General features: G+C 42.8%; 1 protein-coding gene across 1 annotated transcript in view; it reads right to left on the bottom strand.

The window, feature by feature from the left end:
• The window catches only part of KCNH5 (potassium voltage-gated channel subfamily H member 5), a 174007-nt gene that overhangs the window by 29678 nt on the left and 127026 nt on the right, over positions 1-17303 (bottom strand). Inside the window, exon 10 of the mRNA XM_087747952.1 lies at positions 11750-11946. Within this exon, the coding sequence (XP_087604078.1) occupies positions 11750-11946 (197 nt within the window). The remainder of the gene's footprint in view (positions 1-11749; positions 11947-17303) is intronic.

The raw sequence follows: 17303 nt of genomic DNA, 5'->3' as shown, positions 1-17303 counted from the left end.
AGGATGCCTACAGATGTGCAACTGTGCCAGATGTTCCACCCATGGGGCAGGGCTGATGCATGGAGCAAGAGCATCTGCCCACAAGAAGGCTAGCAAGGTTAAAGAAGGCTGTTGGGAATTTTGCAAGGTCAATCTCTTGTCCCAGCAGAGTCCTTATCTACCCTATTAGCAGCTATCTGACACACTGGACTGAATTTGAGCACAAGTGGTCTGGGAGGAAGTTCTTCATGGGACACATTACTGATGGACCACAGGGCAAACAGTGACTTGTTTCAAACTTTCTGACAAATGCTTTTAAGTTATGGCTGATGGTTCATGCGGATCAGTCAGGCATCTGTTTGGTATATTAATGCACGACTGCGTTGAGCTTGTAAATTATTATTCATGTACTTTTGTAGAACACCTTGAGGTTATTGGCTAAGTCCTTTAACAAATGGCAACAGGGATAATTAATAACACATTAAAAACATGCATGATTCAGTTCATCCATTTACACTTTTACTGTAGCTTTCTTCAGCAGGAGGGCTAATACAGCCTGGGAGAAGGATGGGGTCATTCATAATTGAGCTGCTCTGAACTACCAACAGCTGTTCCATTTAAAAAATGGATTTGCCTTAGACACATGATGGAGGTGGAAACTCATTACAATGTCAGGCAGTCAAGGAAGGCAGAATTGGTGAAAATAGTGAGGCTAGACACAGAAATTAAGCGCTGAGATGTCAGGATGCTCTGATAAGGTCAGGGACACAGAGAAGGAAAACTAGACGTCTGTGCACTGAGGGGCGAGCGATGGGCACGAATGGAAGAGCAAAGCTCATCTTAATAAAAATGCTACATTTCAGCTGACTGGTAGGAATATCCTGCTTAGAAATGGCTATTCTTTGCTGCTGTCATCTACTGGTTGCTTAGGTCCCCATTTTCACATTTTTAAGGGAGTGCAAAGTGGTTTAGACTCTCAGAAAAAGCCAAAGCCTGTTCCTGTGCTAACAGGAGCGCTGTCCATAATAAAAAACAGAGGACAATGGACTGTTTCCAAAAGGGATATGTACTCACAGAGCACAGAGAGGTAAGTCCCCCTGCTCTGGAGGTACAGTGACTGACGGAAATATTTAGATAGGAAGCACTATACAAAATCTTTTTGGCAGCTGAGACAGCTTTGTGGAGTAGTAATAAAATAATCTAAAATTCACCTAAAAAAGTCCAAAGGGAGCTCCCAAAGTTCAAAAGATCACTGACAGTTTAATTAAAGCAGTTAAGAGAATCAGAGACTTTTATAATTGCTTACACTATGTTCCTTTTTTTAACAGTAACTTACATCTGAAAACTTATGATTTTGTTTTCTTTAGGAAGGGAAACAAATTAAGACCAAGGGCTGTGAAAACTGAGAAGGAAAAATATGAGGAAAAAACATGGATTAATAATATATATTCCTTCCTAAACACACAGCAGATTTTTGCCTTTCAGCAAGTTGCTCAAAAGTGCAATAATAGGGGACTCAGCTTATTTCAGGTGCTTCCCAGAATCCCCCTGTCCCTCCCAACAGCTATGCCCACCTCTGGCATATATGTAAATCAGCTACTCTCATAATTGCTCCTCCAGACTTCTTTTGCATGGGACCTAAACTGAGGCAGCTTGCTAATCACACCAACTGGCTGACAATTAAAAAAGGCACAATCAATCAGCCATCATTAAGTTGAAAGTGACAGGCTGGGTTTTATTTTTAACTAAAACTAGTGGGATTCATGCAAACTTCCCCACAAAGTTTCTCTTGCACTTTGTGTACAATTTAATACTTTCCTACATGCACTGTTTCTTTGCTGGAGAAGGCAGCCCAAAAATAGCATTCAAAGTAAGGTAAATCTAGGATTTGCACAGCTGCAATGATTATCACATGCTGAACCAGCACGGTTGGGTATTATTGCATCTGTGAAGCGTGTGCTGCAAAACAATAGATGGATGGATTTATACTTGCACAGAAAAGAAAGACCTTATGCAGGGAGTTTTATTTAGCATTTTACAGGCTTACAGTATGTAACTGCTGAGGAGTCTTTCTGTGCAAGCCAAGGCAAAAACCTGTTCGGAGAGGGGGAGGAAAGAATAAAACCAGTGCTCTCTCCAGTGCAAAACAGCTGTGAAATTGTTATCTATCATTTCTAGAGTGGACAAAACACACCCCATTTTGAGCAGACCCAGAAAACTCCCACTCGGGTGAATGCTAAAGCTCTGTCTGCTCCTTGTGAAGCCTATGGGAATCATAGAATCATACAATCATAGAATCGTTAAGGTTGGAAAACACCCTTAAGATCATCAAGTCCAACCATTAACCTAACACTGCTAAGTCCACCACTAAACCATGTCCCTAAGCACCAATTTATATGGTACCAATCAATTTATATGATCCCAATGAACAGGCAGAAGTTCTCTTTCCCCAGCCGTGGTTTTGGGCGCATTGCAACTGGCATTCCCAGCCTTGTAGAAGTAAGGTTTGGGGAGTGAGAAGTCTTGTGCAGAAACTCATTTTTATACCTGCAAGTCACGCTGTGCTGTGTTACTAAAATGTCTGGTGTACTGCTCCAGGAAGCAACGACAGAAGCAACCAGAGCACTTGGAATTAATCATCTCAGTTTTGTAACATCTCCCCCTTTTTTGTGGTTGGAAAAGTTGTAGATCTACACAGTAATTAGGCTCAGCAGCCCATGCAAGAAGAAATCCATTGCTCTGGGCTAATTGTTTGGGAGGGCAGGTGAGATAACACAACAGACCTCTTTCCCCACTTTCTGTGCAAATCCTACCTGCTAGGAAGCTGGTGGCCTTAGCATTAGGCACAGTTGTACGTAATGAAGATGGCCCACAAGCAGGGAACCACCTGCAGCAGTGGCAGCTGCTGGGTGCACTGAGGGCATCAGAAAATAAATTGGCTACTCTCAGCAGTAACAAAAATGCATTTGTAACACTCCCATGGCTTATTAGGCACCAGAGGAGTCACACAAAGCTATGGGGAGATCAGCTTTGTTAGGACGCCTGCCCAAAAGAGCCTGCCACAGAGCTAAGCCTGGCAAAGTAACAGACCACGAGGGAAGCTCTGGGACAAGGAGAGTGATCCACTTGGGTCTGCTGCTGGCTGAGCTGCCGGTGCCCGTGTTCATCGCAACATCAAAACACAGAGGAGGCTGATGATAAAAACCTTCTTAACTGGCAACCAAAAATGAAATGGCAATGTTGCTTCTCATTGCACCATGCACGTTCCCTCCCCTTCCCTAGCAGTAGGAAGAGATTAAAAGCATCAATTTTAATTGATGAGAGGAGGTAAACACAAAGTATTTATTTCTTTAATATTTACAAGATTAAAAATAGTAAACCTTTGATTTATTTTTTTATCATCATTCAAGTCCTGTGCAAGCAACACTGCCCTGAATCGATACTAGCAGACAGCTTGCAGAAGGCTTTCTGAGTCAGCTAAGGAGAGTCTCTTAATTGTGACAGCTTTCTAAACAGAAAATGGTATTAATTCACAAAAAGCACAATAGCAAATCATCATCAATCTGGATCTTCACTCTAACATAGCCAGTTTACACTTTTGTTTTCCTATGGATGCTGCCCATCCCTGACATTTCCTGTTTAATGATCTGTCCACACACAAATATATCACTCAGTTTGCATTGCCTGCCTAGAAGAAGAGATGCTCATACCTTTCACTGGAGTACATCAGCAGAGTGCCTTTTATAACAGCTGCTGAGTCCCTACCTGCAGAAAGCAGCACACTGCACACATTTTTTTCTGCAGCCATACCATACTGCTCGAAGATCCTTGAAAGAAAAGTATGCTAAATTGCCTTGCGTTTCTCTAACAAAAACCAACAGTAAAATAATAGCCTGACAAACAAGATCAAATGTCCTTTTGATCTAGATTTAGACAGAGAAGCTACATGTCCAGGAAAAAAATAATTCTACTTCTGTAATGCCAAAGGATTATCAGAATTGGCTCAGTCCTACTTTTAACAGAGTTGGTGGTGCTTTGCCTCTTGCTCCTACAGAAGCACAGTCAGGACCTCTGAGGAAGGTATTTCATTTAGAGATTATATTTAGAATAGAATAGGGGCCTGCTGGTACCCTATAGGACTAATGTGGCTCTGAAACACTATTAAAGATGATAGCACGTTGGCTAATCTCTGCATCTGCCTGCAGTCTAAAGGCAAATACATTAACCCAGACTGTACCATGAATCCATACTACCCCAGGCCTCCCAAAGACCATGGGGGATATACAGTGCCTGTTTTACAGGTAAGTATTTAAACACTCCCTAAGATACCCAAGTCCTTGAGGTGGCAAGGAGAGGAGAGATTTGAGGTTTATCACCCACTTCTGCACCCGTCCACGAACACTGGCACAGCCAAGGGAGCATGCTGTGCTTGTCAAAGGAGAGAAACCCACTGTGCTCCCGCTGTGCCTCCAGGCAGGGGTTCAGAGGTGAAATTGCTCCCATACCCACGACTTCCCATGGTCCGTATGACCCGAAGCGTGCCCAGAAGACACCACCCACCATAAGGGAGATGATGAAGTGGCAAAAAGGAGAAGGAAGGGAGTGAGGCACGCAGAAAAGAGTCAGGTTCACAGCTACCAAAAAAAAGTGAGAAAGCAAACCCACTGACAGCTTTTACAGCAATCGCTCTGCTCAGACAGCTGTCCCATGCCGTCTGGCAGAGAGGCGCAGAGGGGTAAGTTAATGCTGCCGCAGCTTTCTCTTTGAATTTTTATGCTGCTCTTCTACCTAGCAAAGTCATGCATGGTCCTCCAAGGACTAACTTCCTTGCTTTGACTGCCTCAAATTAAAAAATCCCCGTGCCCCCGAAGAGGAGCAAAGACACAAGAAATTGCTCAGGGGAGCAGGAGATAGGAGGGAAGGGCTGCAGAAAAAACTCCAGCCTCAGACCTGCAATCCTCAGTCAGAAGGAATCGCATGGGTCTCTCAATGGCAGAAGGTGTAGCATGGGCTGTGATGGGCTGCCTGTAACCACAAAGCTACGAATACACAAGGAATTACTCCATTCTCCATACTGATAAACTCCTCGCATGGGTTTGGCCCAGACCCATTAGCAGTTTCTCAAGAAATTCCCAGGCATGGACCAGCCAGGGACCACTGTCAATTGGCAGTCTGGACGAGGCCATGTTGTTTGAATGTTTGAAGTGGGCTTTTCTGTCCCATGCACTTTCAATATACAAGTCTAGACACCATCAGAAGTGGTACTGGATCTAAATCAGTGAAACAGTCCTTTAGGAAATATTGCAATGGAATATTAACATATCTGGAGATAGCTGTGAATGCAATGAAGCCAAATGACAAAAATAAAAAAAAAAAAAAAAAGTCTTAAGTGAAAGCTTCTTCAAGCATAATGGAGGCTGCAGAGTCTGCTAAGATGTGAACAAAATAAAACCATATTGATTTTTGATGGTATAACTTATTTGCTCTGTAATCATGCTAAACTGTCGCTACAGCTAAGCTATAGCTATAGGACTTCATTTTCTGGGACAACATGTTCATATAAAGGAAGAAAAAAACCCAGACAACTGAAGACCAGAGAGGGACAGGAAAGGGCAGAAGCATCCTGAGAAAAAGTAAAACAATCCTTCCTTTCTCACATGGAGATGGAGAAAGGAATTTGGTGGCATTAAAGGCAAGGCTAGTCTGTAAGCTCTACAGTGGGAGCACGAGGAGGTAAATTCCCCCCTTATGCCAAAACTGAGCTGACCTTATTGCTTAAAAAAAAAAAAAAAAAAAGACAAAAAAAGGAATGAGGTGTGTTACTTTTGTTGGAGTCACAGGTGAGGAGAGAGTGAGGAGGAAAAGTAAGAGGCAAGACCTTTGGCTTAGAAAACTAAGAAAGGTGTCCTTTGCCATGGTCACGAGAGAGTTGCCTGTTACTGCAGTAATGAAGTAAGAGCTGTGAACACCCAAACACAATGTCATGGGCAGCACAACTAGGAGCTGTGACTAACGTCACTCTGTGTTTTGCCTTGGAGAAGTGAAAAGGGGTGTCACCATGCCTGGCTGGGGAACCCCTCTGTGTCCCCTTGCCTCGGCTAGGGGCCGCAAGCAGCAGGATGTATTATCCTGTAGATGCTTTGAGTCCCTGAAAAGATACAGACAGGGAAAGGAAACATGCCATACAAGAAGTTGATCAAATTAATTTTCAATAGACTTGAGCAAGCCATTGAGTTACAAACAAATGCTGAGTTAAGTCATGCCAAAAGCCTGCTGGCCATATAAGCCATAATAAAAATCAATCTGTTGGATCTGCCCTTCCAGAGGCTTGATCCTCCACTCCCTGGGACTCTTGCCACTGGCTCAAATCAGTAGAGGAATAAGCTGCGCATGCAAAAGAAAAGTACCAGGAGTGAGACATGGATGAGGACCGAATACCAGCCTGGGGGTGGGCACATTCCCTATCACAGGACGGGAGTCCAGGACCCCGCTGAAGCCCCCACCAGCTGATCCACATTGCTAGTCACAGCAGCTCCCTAAGCAGCATGTTTTTCTCCCCTGCTTCTCTTCATTAATAATGATGGAAAAACTTGTTTTTCCCGGACAGGTTTTGCCATCATTCATAGAATCACAGAATCATTAAGGTTGGAAAAGACCCTTGAGATCATCGAGTCCAACCGACAACCTATCACTGCCAAGTCCACCACTAAACCATGTCCTCGAGCACCATGTCTACCCATCTTTTAAATACCTCCAGGGATGGAGACTCAACCACTTTCCTGGGCAGCCTGTTCCAATGCCTGACTACCCTTTCGGTGAAGAATTTTTTCCTAATATCCAACCTAAACTTCCCCTGGCGCAGCTTGAGGCCGTTTCCTCTTGTCCATTGCTGTCCCACATGGGGAAAGCTCCCAATACTATACTGAAAAAGGTGAAAATGGACAATGGACCTGGTAGTGCAGATGGATCACTGGGCAGAGGAGGTGCTCAGCATGTCCTGCTCCACAGTTACCCCACAGCTTTCTGTTTGCCAGTTACCCAAGGATGGTGCTCTGATCCCTTCTTATGTGAGCAAATCACTCCCCACAACTGATCAGGACTGAGTGTGAGCACCAGCTGGCAAAATGCAAACAGCTCTGAATTAAGCTGCTGTAATTGTGAATGGTTTCCATAGCTCAAAACCTGCGAAAGTCCTCAGGTTCACCAGAACATGTGCAACCTTCAGGAGCAAGAGCCAATAAGTAGAGCAATGCTTTCTGCCTCTGACATTGCTTCTGCATCAGGACACTCACTAATATAGCACACCATCTGGAGAGTCTTAAAAATGAAAAAGAAGGGGGGTCCTGAATGAACCTTGGTACAACCTTCATTTTTAGGAGACATGAACGCAGAATTCAAATTAAAATAAAGCTTTTCTAAAAACTATGTGACACAGAAACGACGAGTGAGTCGGTCAAGAAACAACATGCGATACCTTAAAACCTCAAACAAAAACAGAAAGCCAATTTAAAAAGAAATTACTGTAATCTGAAATAGAAGGAAAAGCAGGATGTGCGTTAAGACAGTCTGATAGCCTCACCCGCTAAAAAGCCTCAGAGATTCACACTGTGCTGGAGGAACTAGATAACATCAGTCGCCCACAGTGTTGTCCCTGGCTTTAAGAGCATCACAGGGAAAAGAAACGAGCCTCTCTGGACGGTATTTCACTGCCTTAAAGGCACTCATTTCTCCTCACATCTCCTTGGCTCACTCTCTAGCACGCCTTCCAGGAGCAAATGGACCAGAGGTCCTGTACGGACAATTGTCCTCTTCCCTGGCTGCTCCTGACTCAGTTCTTCAACACAGTTCATTTTGCTCATGGGAGAAAACAGCAGTTATGTGACTGTGTACCTTAAAACCTGTGGGGGAAATCTTTGCTTTAGTGAAGCACAGGAGAATTTTAGCTGAGATTTCAGGCGGGCCAAAATTTCAGTTTGATTTTTTTCTTGCACTTACATAGACCGTGTTGGTCTAGCAGTTAGCTGGAGATGGTGCATTAGCTTGTGCAAGTGGAAGCGATGATGAGAAAAGAAAAAAAAACTTTTAAAATATTTCAGTTGTTTTCTGTGGGAACACATTTGGTAGCTTGATATCAGCCTTCCTTCCTGAATTCTGACCATCAATAAAATGTACATACATTTATATGGGTTTGAGCCTCCTAGAAATCTGTCTGTGGCTCCCCTCCTCAGGCCAAGCTCCATGGCTTCAAGCTTGCAGAGATGCCCTCCTCCAGCTGTGTGATATCTTGAAAGTCACTTAATGAATCAGACGTTATTAATATTCTCTTCCAACATCGGAAGGCAGTAATTAACTCTTTGAAGACTCATCCTAAACACTGCTTTATAACTTTCAGTCCTCAGAGGTGGCTGACAGTAATGTAATCTCATTGTGACTTTAAAGAATATCTTTTCAGATTAATTATTTTTCTCTGTTTGGAAAAAAGTCCAAAGTCCTGGCTCTGCCTTGGAGTGTGCATTAGTGAGGTTAGATGTGCCATAAAGATTTCAGAGCATGAAACATGATATGCTGCAGTACTTTGCAATTATGAACTTAAAAGTCACCTCGCCACCCTGGGCAGGACAGATGACTGCAGGTTGAAAAGCTAGCGGGCACGCTCACTTCATGGGCTCATAAATGCAGTGTGATGGCTGAACTACCTAACACACAAAAAAGAAACCAAAAATCCAGAGTTGATAATAGCATGCTGAGCAGATGCCTTAAGTAGGTCATTCAACATGCCAGGCCTCTAAATGTTATTTGGGAGTGAGAAAACATCATTTTCCTACTTCAGCGTGACTTTCTCTTCCCTGTCATGTGGAACTAACCTTTTGTGCTCAGTACTATTATTAATTTATTAGCCTTTTGAACGTCTGAATTGTTTGGCAGCCTATGGACTACATCTAAGTGCTTGTTGAGGGACAACGCAGCACAAACCCGTGTGTGTGTGTGTGTGCATCCACATACATGTATGCATATTTCAGAGAGCAGACATGATGAAAGAACAATTCTGTCTATGTATTTTCGACAGCGAGAACAGCCATTTTCTTCAGCATAGAACTGCAAGGACTGTATTTTTGTTATAACTAAATGCCAAACTTTACGAGTAATGACTACGTAGAAAAAGTGCTAAGTATATTTCTATTGAAATCAATTAAAGGAGACAATGATTTTCTTTCCATTTAGGTTACAGGACTCCAGCACAAACTGCGGCAGTACAGTGCAGCTCTGTCAGCCCGGTCTCGTTGCCTGAACAACTGCTTTCTGTTCGCCTGACGCAACTGTCCTGGATGGCACTGCTTTTCCTTAGAGATGAACTCACCGTCAAACACTTCTGTGCCCAACAGGGAATCACGTAGACTTTCAGCAGATATGAGGTTTGAAACAATCCCCTGAATAACTTTATGTAACAGGGACTTAGATTGTGTCCCTGGTGTTGAAAGTAGCATGATTTATTTTGTGCCTAGGAACAAGACACAGAATTTCTGCAAAGCAGGCTCTGGCTCAGCACATCTTACTGCAATACTAGAAGTAAGACTTTTCCCAAAATAGTTCTTTAGTAAAACTGTAGGAGACATGATAGGTGGAGTTCATCTGATGTACCCTAGGTATTTAAAAGTTAGTGATCAAAGACTCTCTCAAAAGTCAACAGAAAGGGGATGATTTTCCCATCCCTTACTGGGCACTGAAGAGGGGCCAGATGGTTGCCCTCTGGAGGACCCTTTCCTCATGGGCTATAAAGGTGACTGGTGACTAGCTTGGATGTCATCACCCAGGTTTTAGTGAAATTAACTCCACCCTGCATTTACCACATTGACATGACCTTTCTTTGACTCTCCACCCACTCTCATGTAATGGCCACACATGCACCCAACCAACATTTCCTTTCTTCCTGCAAAATCCAACGTTTCTTTAGAAGTGCTGGTCCTTCTGGCGTTGAGTCACTGCCCCCATGGCAAAGTCCATGTACCTAACAGTGAGCTATACTGCGGGTATCTGTAACTGCGGACCTGAGCTCCATGACTGTTTCCACCTGGGTGACTGAAGGGGAACCAGTTTTCCTAATAAAAGGTGCATGGGAGAGAAGAAAATCCATGAAAACCTAGCCAGAATGCTATTTCCCATATGCATCCCTGGACTACAGAGTTGAACTCCAGCACATTTTCCTGTCAGGAAAAGATCTGTAGGTGTTTTTGCTGTACACAACCTTGTCACGGCTAATGGGGGAATGGGAGTCCCAGGAAGCTAGCTGAAGTGACAGGTTCACAGTTTTAAGAAGGAAAGACTACATTTTGGCACAAGGTATGTGGCATTATCTTGTCCCATGAAATCACTGTCAGCAATGCCTGAGCAGAATTGTCATCGCAGGACTGTAGCTGGTGGCACATCGCAGGTAGGCGAGATGGCAAGAGGGGGGATGCTGAAGTCAAGGTTTGGAGGATATCTTATCAACAGAGAAGCGATAAGCTAGAAACCCCAAACCAGCTTTCAAGCACCCAAACCCCCCCTTCAGGTCTGAAGCAGAGTTAAAAAGCTTCAAGTCAGAGGCAAGCTGACAAGCTGGAACCAAACCTGATTATAATTCAGCTCTTTCAGGCTCAATCACAGACAGAGGGGGACTGTAATCCCATTGCATCTGCTTTTTGCCATGGGTATTTTGTGCCATACTTGGTATATTAATGAGCACAAGGAATGGACTAAAAATTAAAACTCCTTTGAAAGAAGCATTTGTAAGATGCTCCAGTGGCTACAGAGAAAATAGACTCAGAAAAGTAAAATTCTAATTGTGTTGAACGCCTGCTACTGCAGAGGCTGAAATTGCCTTGTGAAATACTGAAGTAGTCTCGGTACATTATCAGGTGAGATGCCCTAGGTACAGCTGCAGAAATATGTGTTTCAGCAGCTAGAGGATCACAGTTAATGCTCAATAATCTATAAATCATTGTTATGAGATTTCTCTATGCAAATGAAATTTATATAACCCTCATCAATCTTAAAAAACACATCATAAAGATTAAATTTTGCAGCCGCAATGCAAATTAAAGAATCCCTTAACCTGTTTTCAAGATACGTCCTTATAGCTAATTAATTTTCAGATGGAGTGTTCTTTGAAAGGACTAATGGATAGTGAGCATTGCTGATTGATTATAAAATGAGCAGGAGGGTTTAAGAAGTGAGCTGTGAATGTAAAACTGCTACCAAGCTTTATTAACCTTGCCATATTAAAATTCTAAACTATGCAAGTGAGAGAAGCAGGTATTAATATAATACTTCTGCTGAGTACATTCTATTTATTTAACATCAATAAATTTCTCTTAGTTTGTCTATACCATGCAGATCCATCAGACTGTTCTCTGACCTATATCTTAGCAGGTGAGAGACAAAACCTCACCTCTGAGGAATCCAGAATCCGGATTCTATCAGACTAAAATATAGCTTTATCCATTATGCAATGGGGAAAAAAAGCCAAAACCCAGCAACTGTGAAGAAAAGGAAAAGAAATGTAATTCATGTGTCACCCTGTTAGGATTGCAGCTCAGAGCTGCAAATCATTGGGAAACTTTTATTGAGCCATCATTAATGAACAGCCACAATATTTATTGAAAGGCCAGTTAATCTGCAATGACCTGAAAATATCAAGAGTAAATTGGGGGTTGTTAAACACCGCAAACAGTCTGCAAGATTGTGCAATCTCTGGGTGAGAGAAAGGGGAAAACAAGAGCAGTCGCCTTACCCGTTTCCTCAAATTGCAGGTGAGCGTGAGATTCCTTGAGAAAGAGTTCGCAAAAGCAGTATAAAAGTCCAACACTTTAAGCAAGGCTTCTCGTTTAATAATATGTAAATCGCAGTATGTCAGAGCCCGTACATTGGCACATGCGTGGGCCAGACTGGTTTCCTTCCAGAAAATATCACCAAACACATCACCTTTACCTGAAAAACAGCAGAACAAATTTGTTAAAAGATAAAGCTTACGCAGTGTTCTTCAGCACACAAACGATTTCTTCCCAAACTGTCTTACGCTTCCAATTATTCTAACATAAGCTCCCAACTGTGAAAACCAGTAAGGGTAAAAGTTTTAAAAGTATCTGAGGTACTTGAGTATCCTTAGCAGTAGCCCCAGGTTTTTAAGGTATTCATAGATTGCTCTGTGAAGTGTCACAAAGCATGAAAACCAGATTGTAAAGGTCTCCTTGTAGCTGAAGATGTAGGTAATAGATTCTTGAAAGGCTCCTGAATATAGTAAGCACTTAACTAACGTTCAGATGACTGAATATTTCTGAGGGCTTGTTCGTAAGTGACTTAGGAGCCCCACTCTCACCAAAAGCCCATGATGTCTAGGTTCCTACATCACCAAGGCTTTGCAGTGCGGTGCAAGAGCCAGCTTCCAGGGCCCAAGGACCACATTTTAAAGGATGTTTAAACGTTTTTACTTCAGTGTGAGTGGCAACACTCCTTCTGAAAACCCACCAAAAACCTCCCTGAAACTTTTAACCTATAAATAACTGGCTCTAAACCTTAAACAGATCCAGAAGTCTAGTTCTAAATCCAAACACATCCACTTAAGTAGAGGCTTACACTTAAGTCTGTATTTAATTGTCTGCTGAGTAAGGAAGGGTTTGACCCATTAGACACCTGCACATATAACTAACTTCAACCAGATGTGAAAATTAACACCTGAAGGCTATTTCTACATCAGTAGGCAGTGCAGCAAAACAGCTGATGCTGAGGACCTGACCTTCACCCTGCACATTCTGAGGACTTAGGACTAGCTGTAGTCCAGTCCCACGGTCAGAAGAACTCCAAGGAGTAGAAGTGCATGAGATGTGCCCCTCTGCATCCCCCAGTTTCTTTCCCTCTGCGAGGAATCCACACCCCCAGACAGCCGTGCTAGACACTGAAGCAGGACAAGCGAGGAGGATCAGGACATCAGATTCAAAATCACACTTCTGACCCAACCAAAACACCAGCATGGATGCAGACTGAAGAGACACTTTCAGGTTTGGACCCTATGGTTGCTCTGAGAAGCAGCAGCAGCAGCAGAAAGCACCCTGAAGCATCCAAAAGCTGCCCCTTGCTTCCCAGCTTCTTGCCAGCTATGTGCTGGGCGAGGGCCATGGCGTGTGGTTTGTGGCTGACACCTCAAATCCTGAAGCAGAAACCATGGTACAAAGGGTATTTTTTGTTTCAGACCCCAATGATATCCAAGCTCTTTATTTTAGCAGTTATTAAAAGGAACCGAAAATCAATCAGTCAGTAGTGGTATCACTATTGATTTCAGGTACCTCAAGCAGCCCCTTGGTGAAGGTTAGTGATTTTATAGTTTTGGGATAAAAAAGGTAATACATTTTAATATTTCCTCTTTTAAGAACTTGCACCATTTCACTTAACTCTATTTTGGGAACACAGGGCAGAGTAATAATTTATCCAACCTTATTACTTTTTGGGGTCAGAGGCTCTATTTCTCTATTTCCATTTCTGCTTTAGGTATTGTATCCACTAAAACATAGCCAACATTTCTCACGTAGAGTAAAATAAAATGTGCAAGTCCTTATCTTCATTTCCTTGTTTTAATTTCCTAACAAAAGTCTGTATAGCAGAATCAACCCTTAGAGAGGTTATAACTGCATTCTCATTGAACTGTTTTTAAATAATTCTACATGTTTTGATGTAATTAAAATTAACTACAGTACATAATATAGACGGTATAATTTATAAAACAAGTTGCTTTAAAACGCTCTCCTTATCGTGGAGCATTTCCTAGTAACATATAATTTATCTAATGTACTGTTTTGAAATTAACCTTTGCAGTTAATTGTCCTTGTCTATACCCACAGTTCAAAACCTGGTTTACAGACATACTCAGCACAGTTACATAATTTATGGAAAATAGACCATTTCTGAAATGCACAAAATTGCTTAATGGATTTGCTCTCTGAGGTGGACACAGGACAGACTCGAGTCCTGCTTTCACTGGCTGCAGAGTGCAGTTAAGAAGACTGATTTCAATAATAGGGACTATTATGATTTTCCCACTGAAATGTGAGCAAAATACTTGCTTTCTTTCCAAATTTAAGGTAATACAGAGCTAATTTAAGCCAAGAGGTTGAGAGCAGTGGATGCTCATTCCGAAACTCTGCCCGATGGTGTGTTACAGGATGTGTACCCAAACCACGGATAAATGAAATCACCATTCTTAAACTTGAGAAGATCTTCTCATGATCTTCAGTTCAGTGAGGCAGGGAACCACAATGGGTCCCTCAGAAACGCTGGGACATGAACTGAACCTGTTCACTCCTCCATGAGTCATCAGTCACTGGATTTGAATGGTGAAGCTATAAGCTCCTCTTACATTGTGGTTTATTCTCTTCAGAAAGTATAAAATCTTGGAAGCATTAAGAACCCTTAAGTTCTTGAATTTGACGTTTCCCTCACACACTTCCGAGTCTTGTTTGCCTGTTATAAATGTGCTAAGGAATGTCCTGAAGGAAAACAAAACCAATCAGGTTCTCCAAAACGTGTCTTTTCTCATAAATACAGAGATTAACGTACTATACTTCGTCCCTATTAACTGTAGTTCACTGAGTAGAGAGCAGTAATTATTCATTCTAGTTTAATTTTACATGGCACAACTAAATGAAAAAAGTCTTTCAGAGCTGCAAGAGAAAATTTAACCAGTAGGTCTGAAACACCAGCTACGCAGAGGCACGTATACGTTGTACACTTGCACGACATGTGCACGCCTCCAGGGAAAGCCCGGGGCTGGGGTGGGAATATAGAGGCACCTGGGGCTGATGCAGCCTGCAGACTTTTCAAAGCCTCTCTCTAGAGATTTCTTGAGGCCCCAGCACGTTACTTCCCAAATCTGCACTGCCCTGAGTCCTGAGCAGTCTTAATACCCCTCCTGAATGGAGGAAAGCTCCGGGAAGTCCTCCTGCCCCTGCTCTCACAGTGCCCAAAGCACCACTGAAAAAAGGAATGTCGTAAAATTAGAGTGGGAACTGCTTGCATACATTTTGCAGTTGGTATGAGGAAAGGGAAGAGGAGCATCAGGATTTGGATACTGCTGGATTAAAGCTGGCAGGAACATGGGTGTAAGGATTTGGGGACTAAAAGAACCACGGAAACCAAGAAGACATGTGCAGGGTGCTGGTGACAGGCATCATTTTTGCTGAAATAGCTACACCAGTATCATCCTAAACATGGACAAAAATTTGCTGGTGTATTATGTACATATACCTGTACATAAAACATACATATATATTCATACATGTTTGTATATATAGAGACAATCGCATGGTATGTAACTATATAATAGAAAATGATATGGCTATACACTATTCTCTGTTTTATAACTCTCCCATACAGAAGAGGGTGGGGAGCAGATGTTCTCCACAGCCTTGCACCATGGACTGACTTGCCAATTTGTGAGACGGCAGCTCACACCTGGACCTTTCAGGCAGAAAAAATCTTAAGGGCCTTATGAAACTCCACGGGAGCTTGCAAAGGGAATGAAAAAGTCCTTGAACTCAGAGAGGGAAGACTCTTGTTAAACAGCGTCTCAGAACCCATACACAAGAGTTTAACCAGCTGTTTACAGCATTTGTTTCGGTGCAGAAATGTCTCTCCGAATGTTATTTCGAAATAGGTAACTATTGTTGAGATGTTCAAAGAGCTGAGCCTCAGTTTTCAGGGTTGATGTGGCCTTTGGAAGCTCCTACTGCATAAACAAATGGGGGGAAAAAAATTCACTCCATTGCAGGGGGGACATTTCTTTAAAAACAATTGTGAATTTAATCAAAAAAAGAAATAAACCTTTGTTAAACTTACAGGGTAAATATAAGGAGGAGACTTCATAAATTCAAATTCCCACACAGGGAGTACAATGTGATGTTAAAAGTTGGTAGTTTAATGGTGTCCTCTAATTTGATTCACCTGGAGATCTGTAAGGTGAGCTGGAACTGGTACAGGAGCATTGTTTTAGCTTAGTAGCAGATGGACTGACACAGTGGAGTCACAGAGCGACTGTCGTGATAGAAAAGCAGCATCTTAATTCTGCATCTTTCTCTACTGGTGGCTGAAAAGCTGGACATGAGCCGATGATGTGTGCTCGCATCCCAGAAAGCCAACTGTATCCTGGACTGCATACAAAGAAGCGTGGCCAGCAAGTTGGGGGAAGTGATTCTGCCCCTCTGCTCCGCTCTGGTGAGACCCCACCTGGAGTCCTGCGTCCAGCTCTGGGGTCCTCAGTACAGGAAAGACATGGACCTGTTGGAGCGGGTCCAGAGGAGGGCCACAAAAATGGTAAGAGGGCTGGAACACCTCTGCTATCAGGAAAGGCTGAGAGAGTTGGGGTTGTTCAGCCTGGAGAAGAGAAGGCTCTGGGGAGACCTTATAGCAGCCTTTCAGTACTTAAAGGGGGCTTATAAGAAAGAGGGGGACAAACTTTTTAGCAGGGCCTGTTGCAATAGGACAAAGGGTAATGGCTTTAAACTACAAGAGGATAGATTCAGGACAGATATAAGGAAGAAATTTTTTATGATGAGGGTGGCGAAACACTGGCACAGGTTGCCCAGAGAGGTGGTAGATGCCCCATCCCTGGAAACATTCAAGGTCAGGTTGGACAGGGCTCTGAGCAACCTGATCTAGTTGAAGGTGTCCCTGCTCATGGCAGGGGGTTGGACTACATGACCTTTAAAGGTCCCTTCCAACCCAAACTGTTCGATGATTCTATGATTCTGTGATATCTACGTAATGGCAAAATTTATCCTTCTCCAGATGGGGACAGAAACTGAGCTAAGAAATATCCTAGCAGACATGAGAACTTGATGGGGCCTTTGGGAGAAAGTTTGGGCAGGCAGTGAAAGAATTAATTCTTAGTGGAAAACAGCACTGAGGAAAAACACATAAAAGGGACCAAGACTTCTTCTTAAGGTGATAAGCTGTTTTTCTGTGCTGTGCAGTCTTAGCTATTAGGCCAGCTACCCTTCCTCCCATTTTAAAACACCTCCAAAGTCCCATCAGTCACACTAGTAAAAGCCAGACGTGATGAATAACATAGGCTTTCCACCTTGATATGCTCAAATCTTCCGTTGCTTATGAAAAGCAAAGGCTGATTTTGTTGCAGAATCAGTAAAGCCGTATCATGTAGAGAAAACGTTCCTCTAATCAGCTCAGGTACCAACAGCCACAAAGCGATGGCAGTGTGCACAGAGGTGGAGGTCAGCAACCAAATATCAAGTCCCTGCAGCCATAATTATATATACTGGTATCTATATTCAGATAAACAC

The sequence above is a fragment of the Nipponia nippon genome, unplaced genomic scaffold, assembly GCF_047370975.1.
Source record: "Nipponia nippon isolate SJK-2023a ecotype South Korea unplaced genomic scaffold, ASM4737097v1 scaffold_11, whole genome shotgun sequence".
NCBI lineage: Eukaryota > Metazoa > Chordata > Aves > Pelecaniformes > Threskiornithidae > Nipponia > Nipponia nippon.
This window is presented reverse-complemented; position numbering and strand designations above follow the sequence as displayed.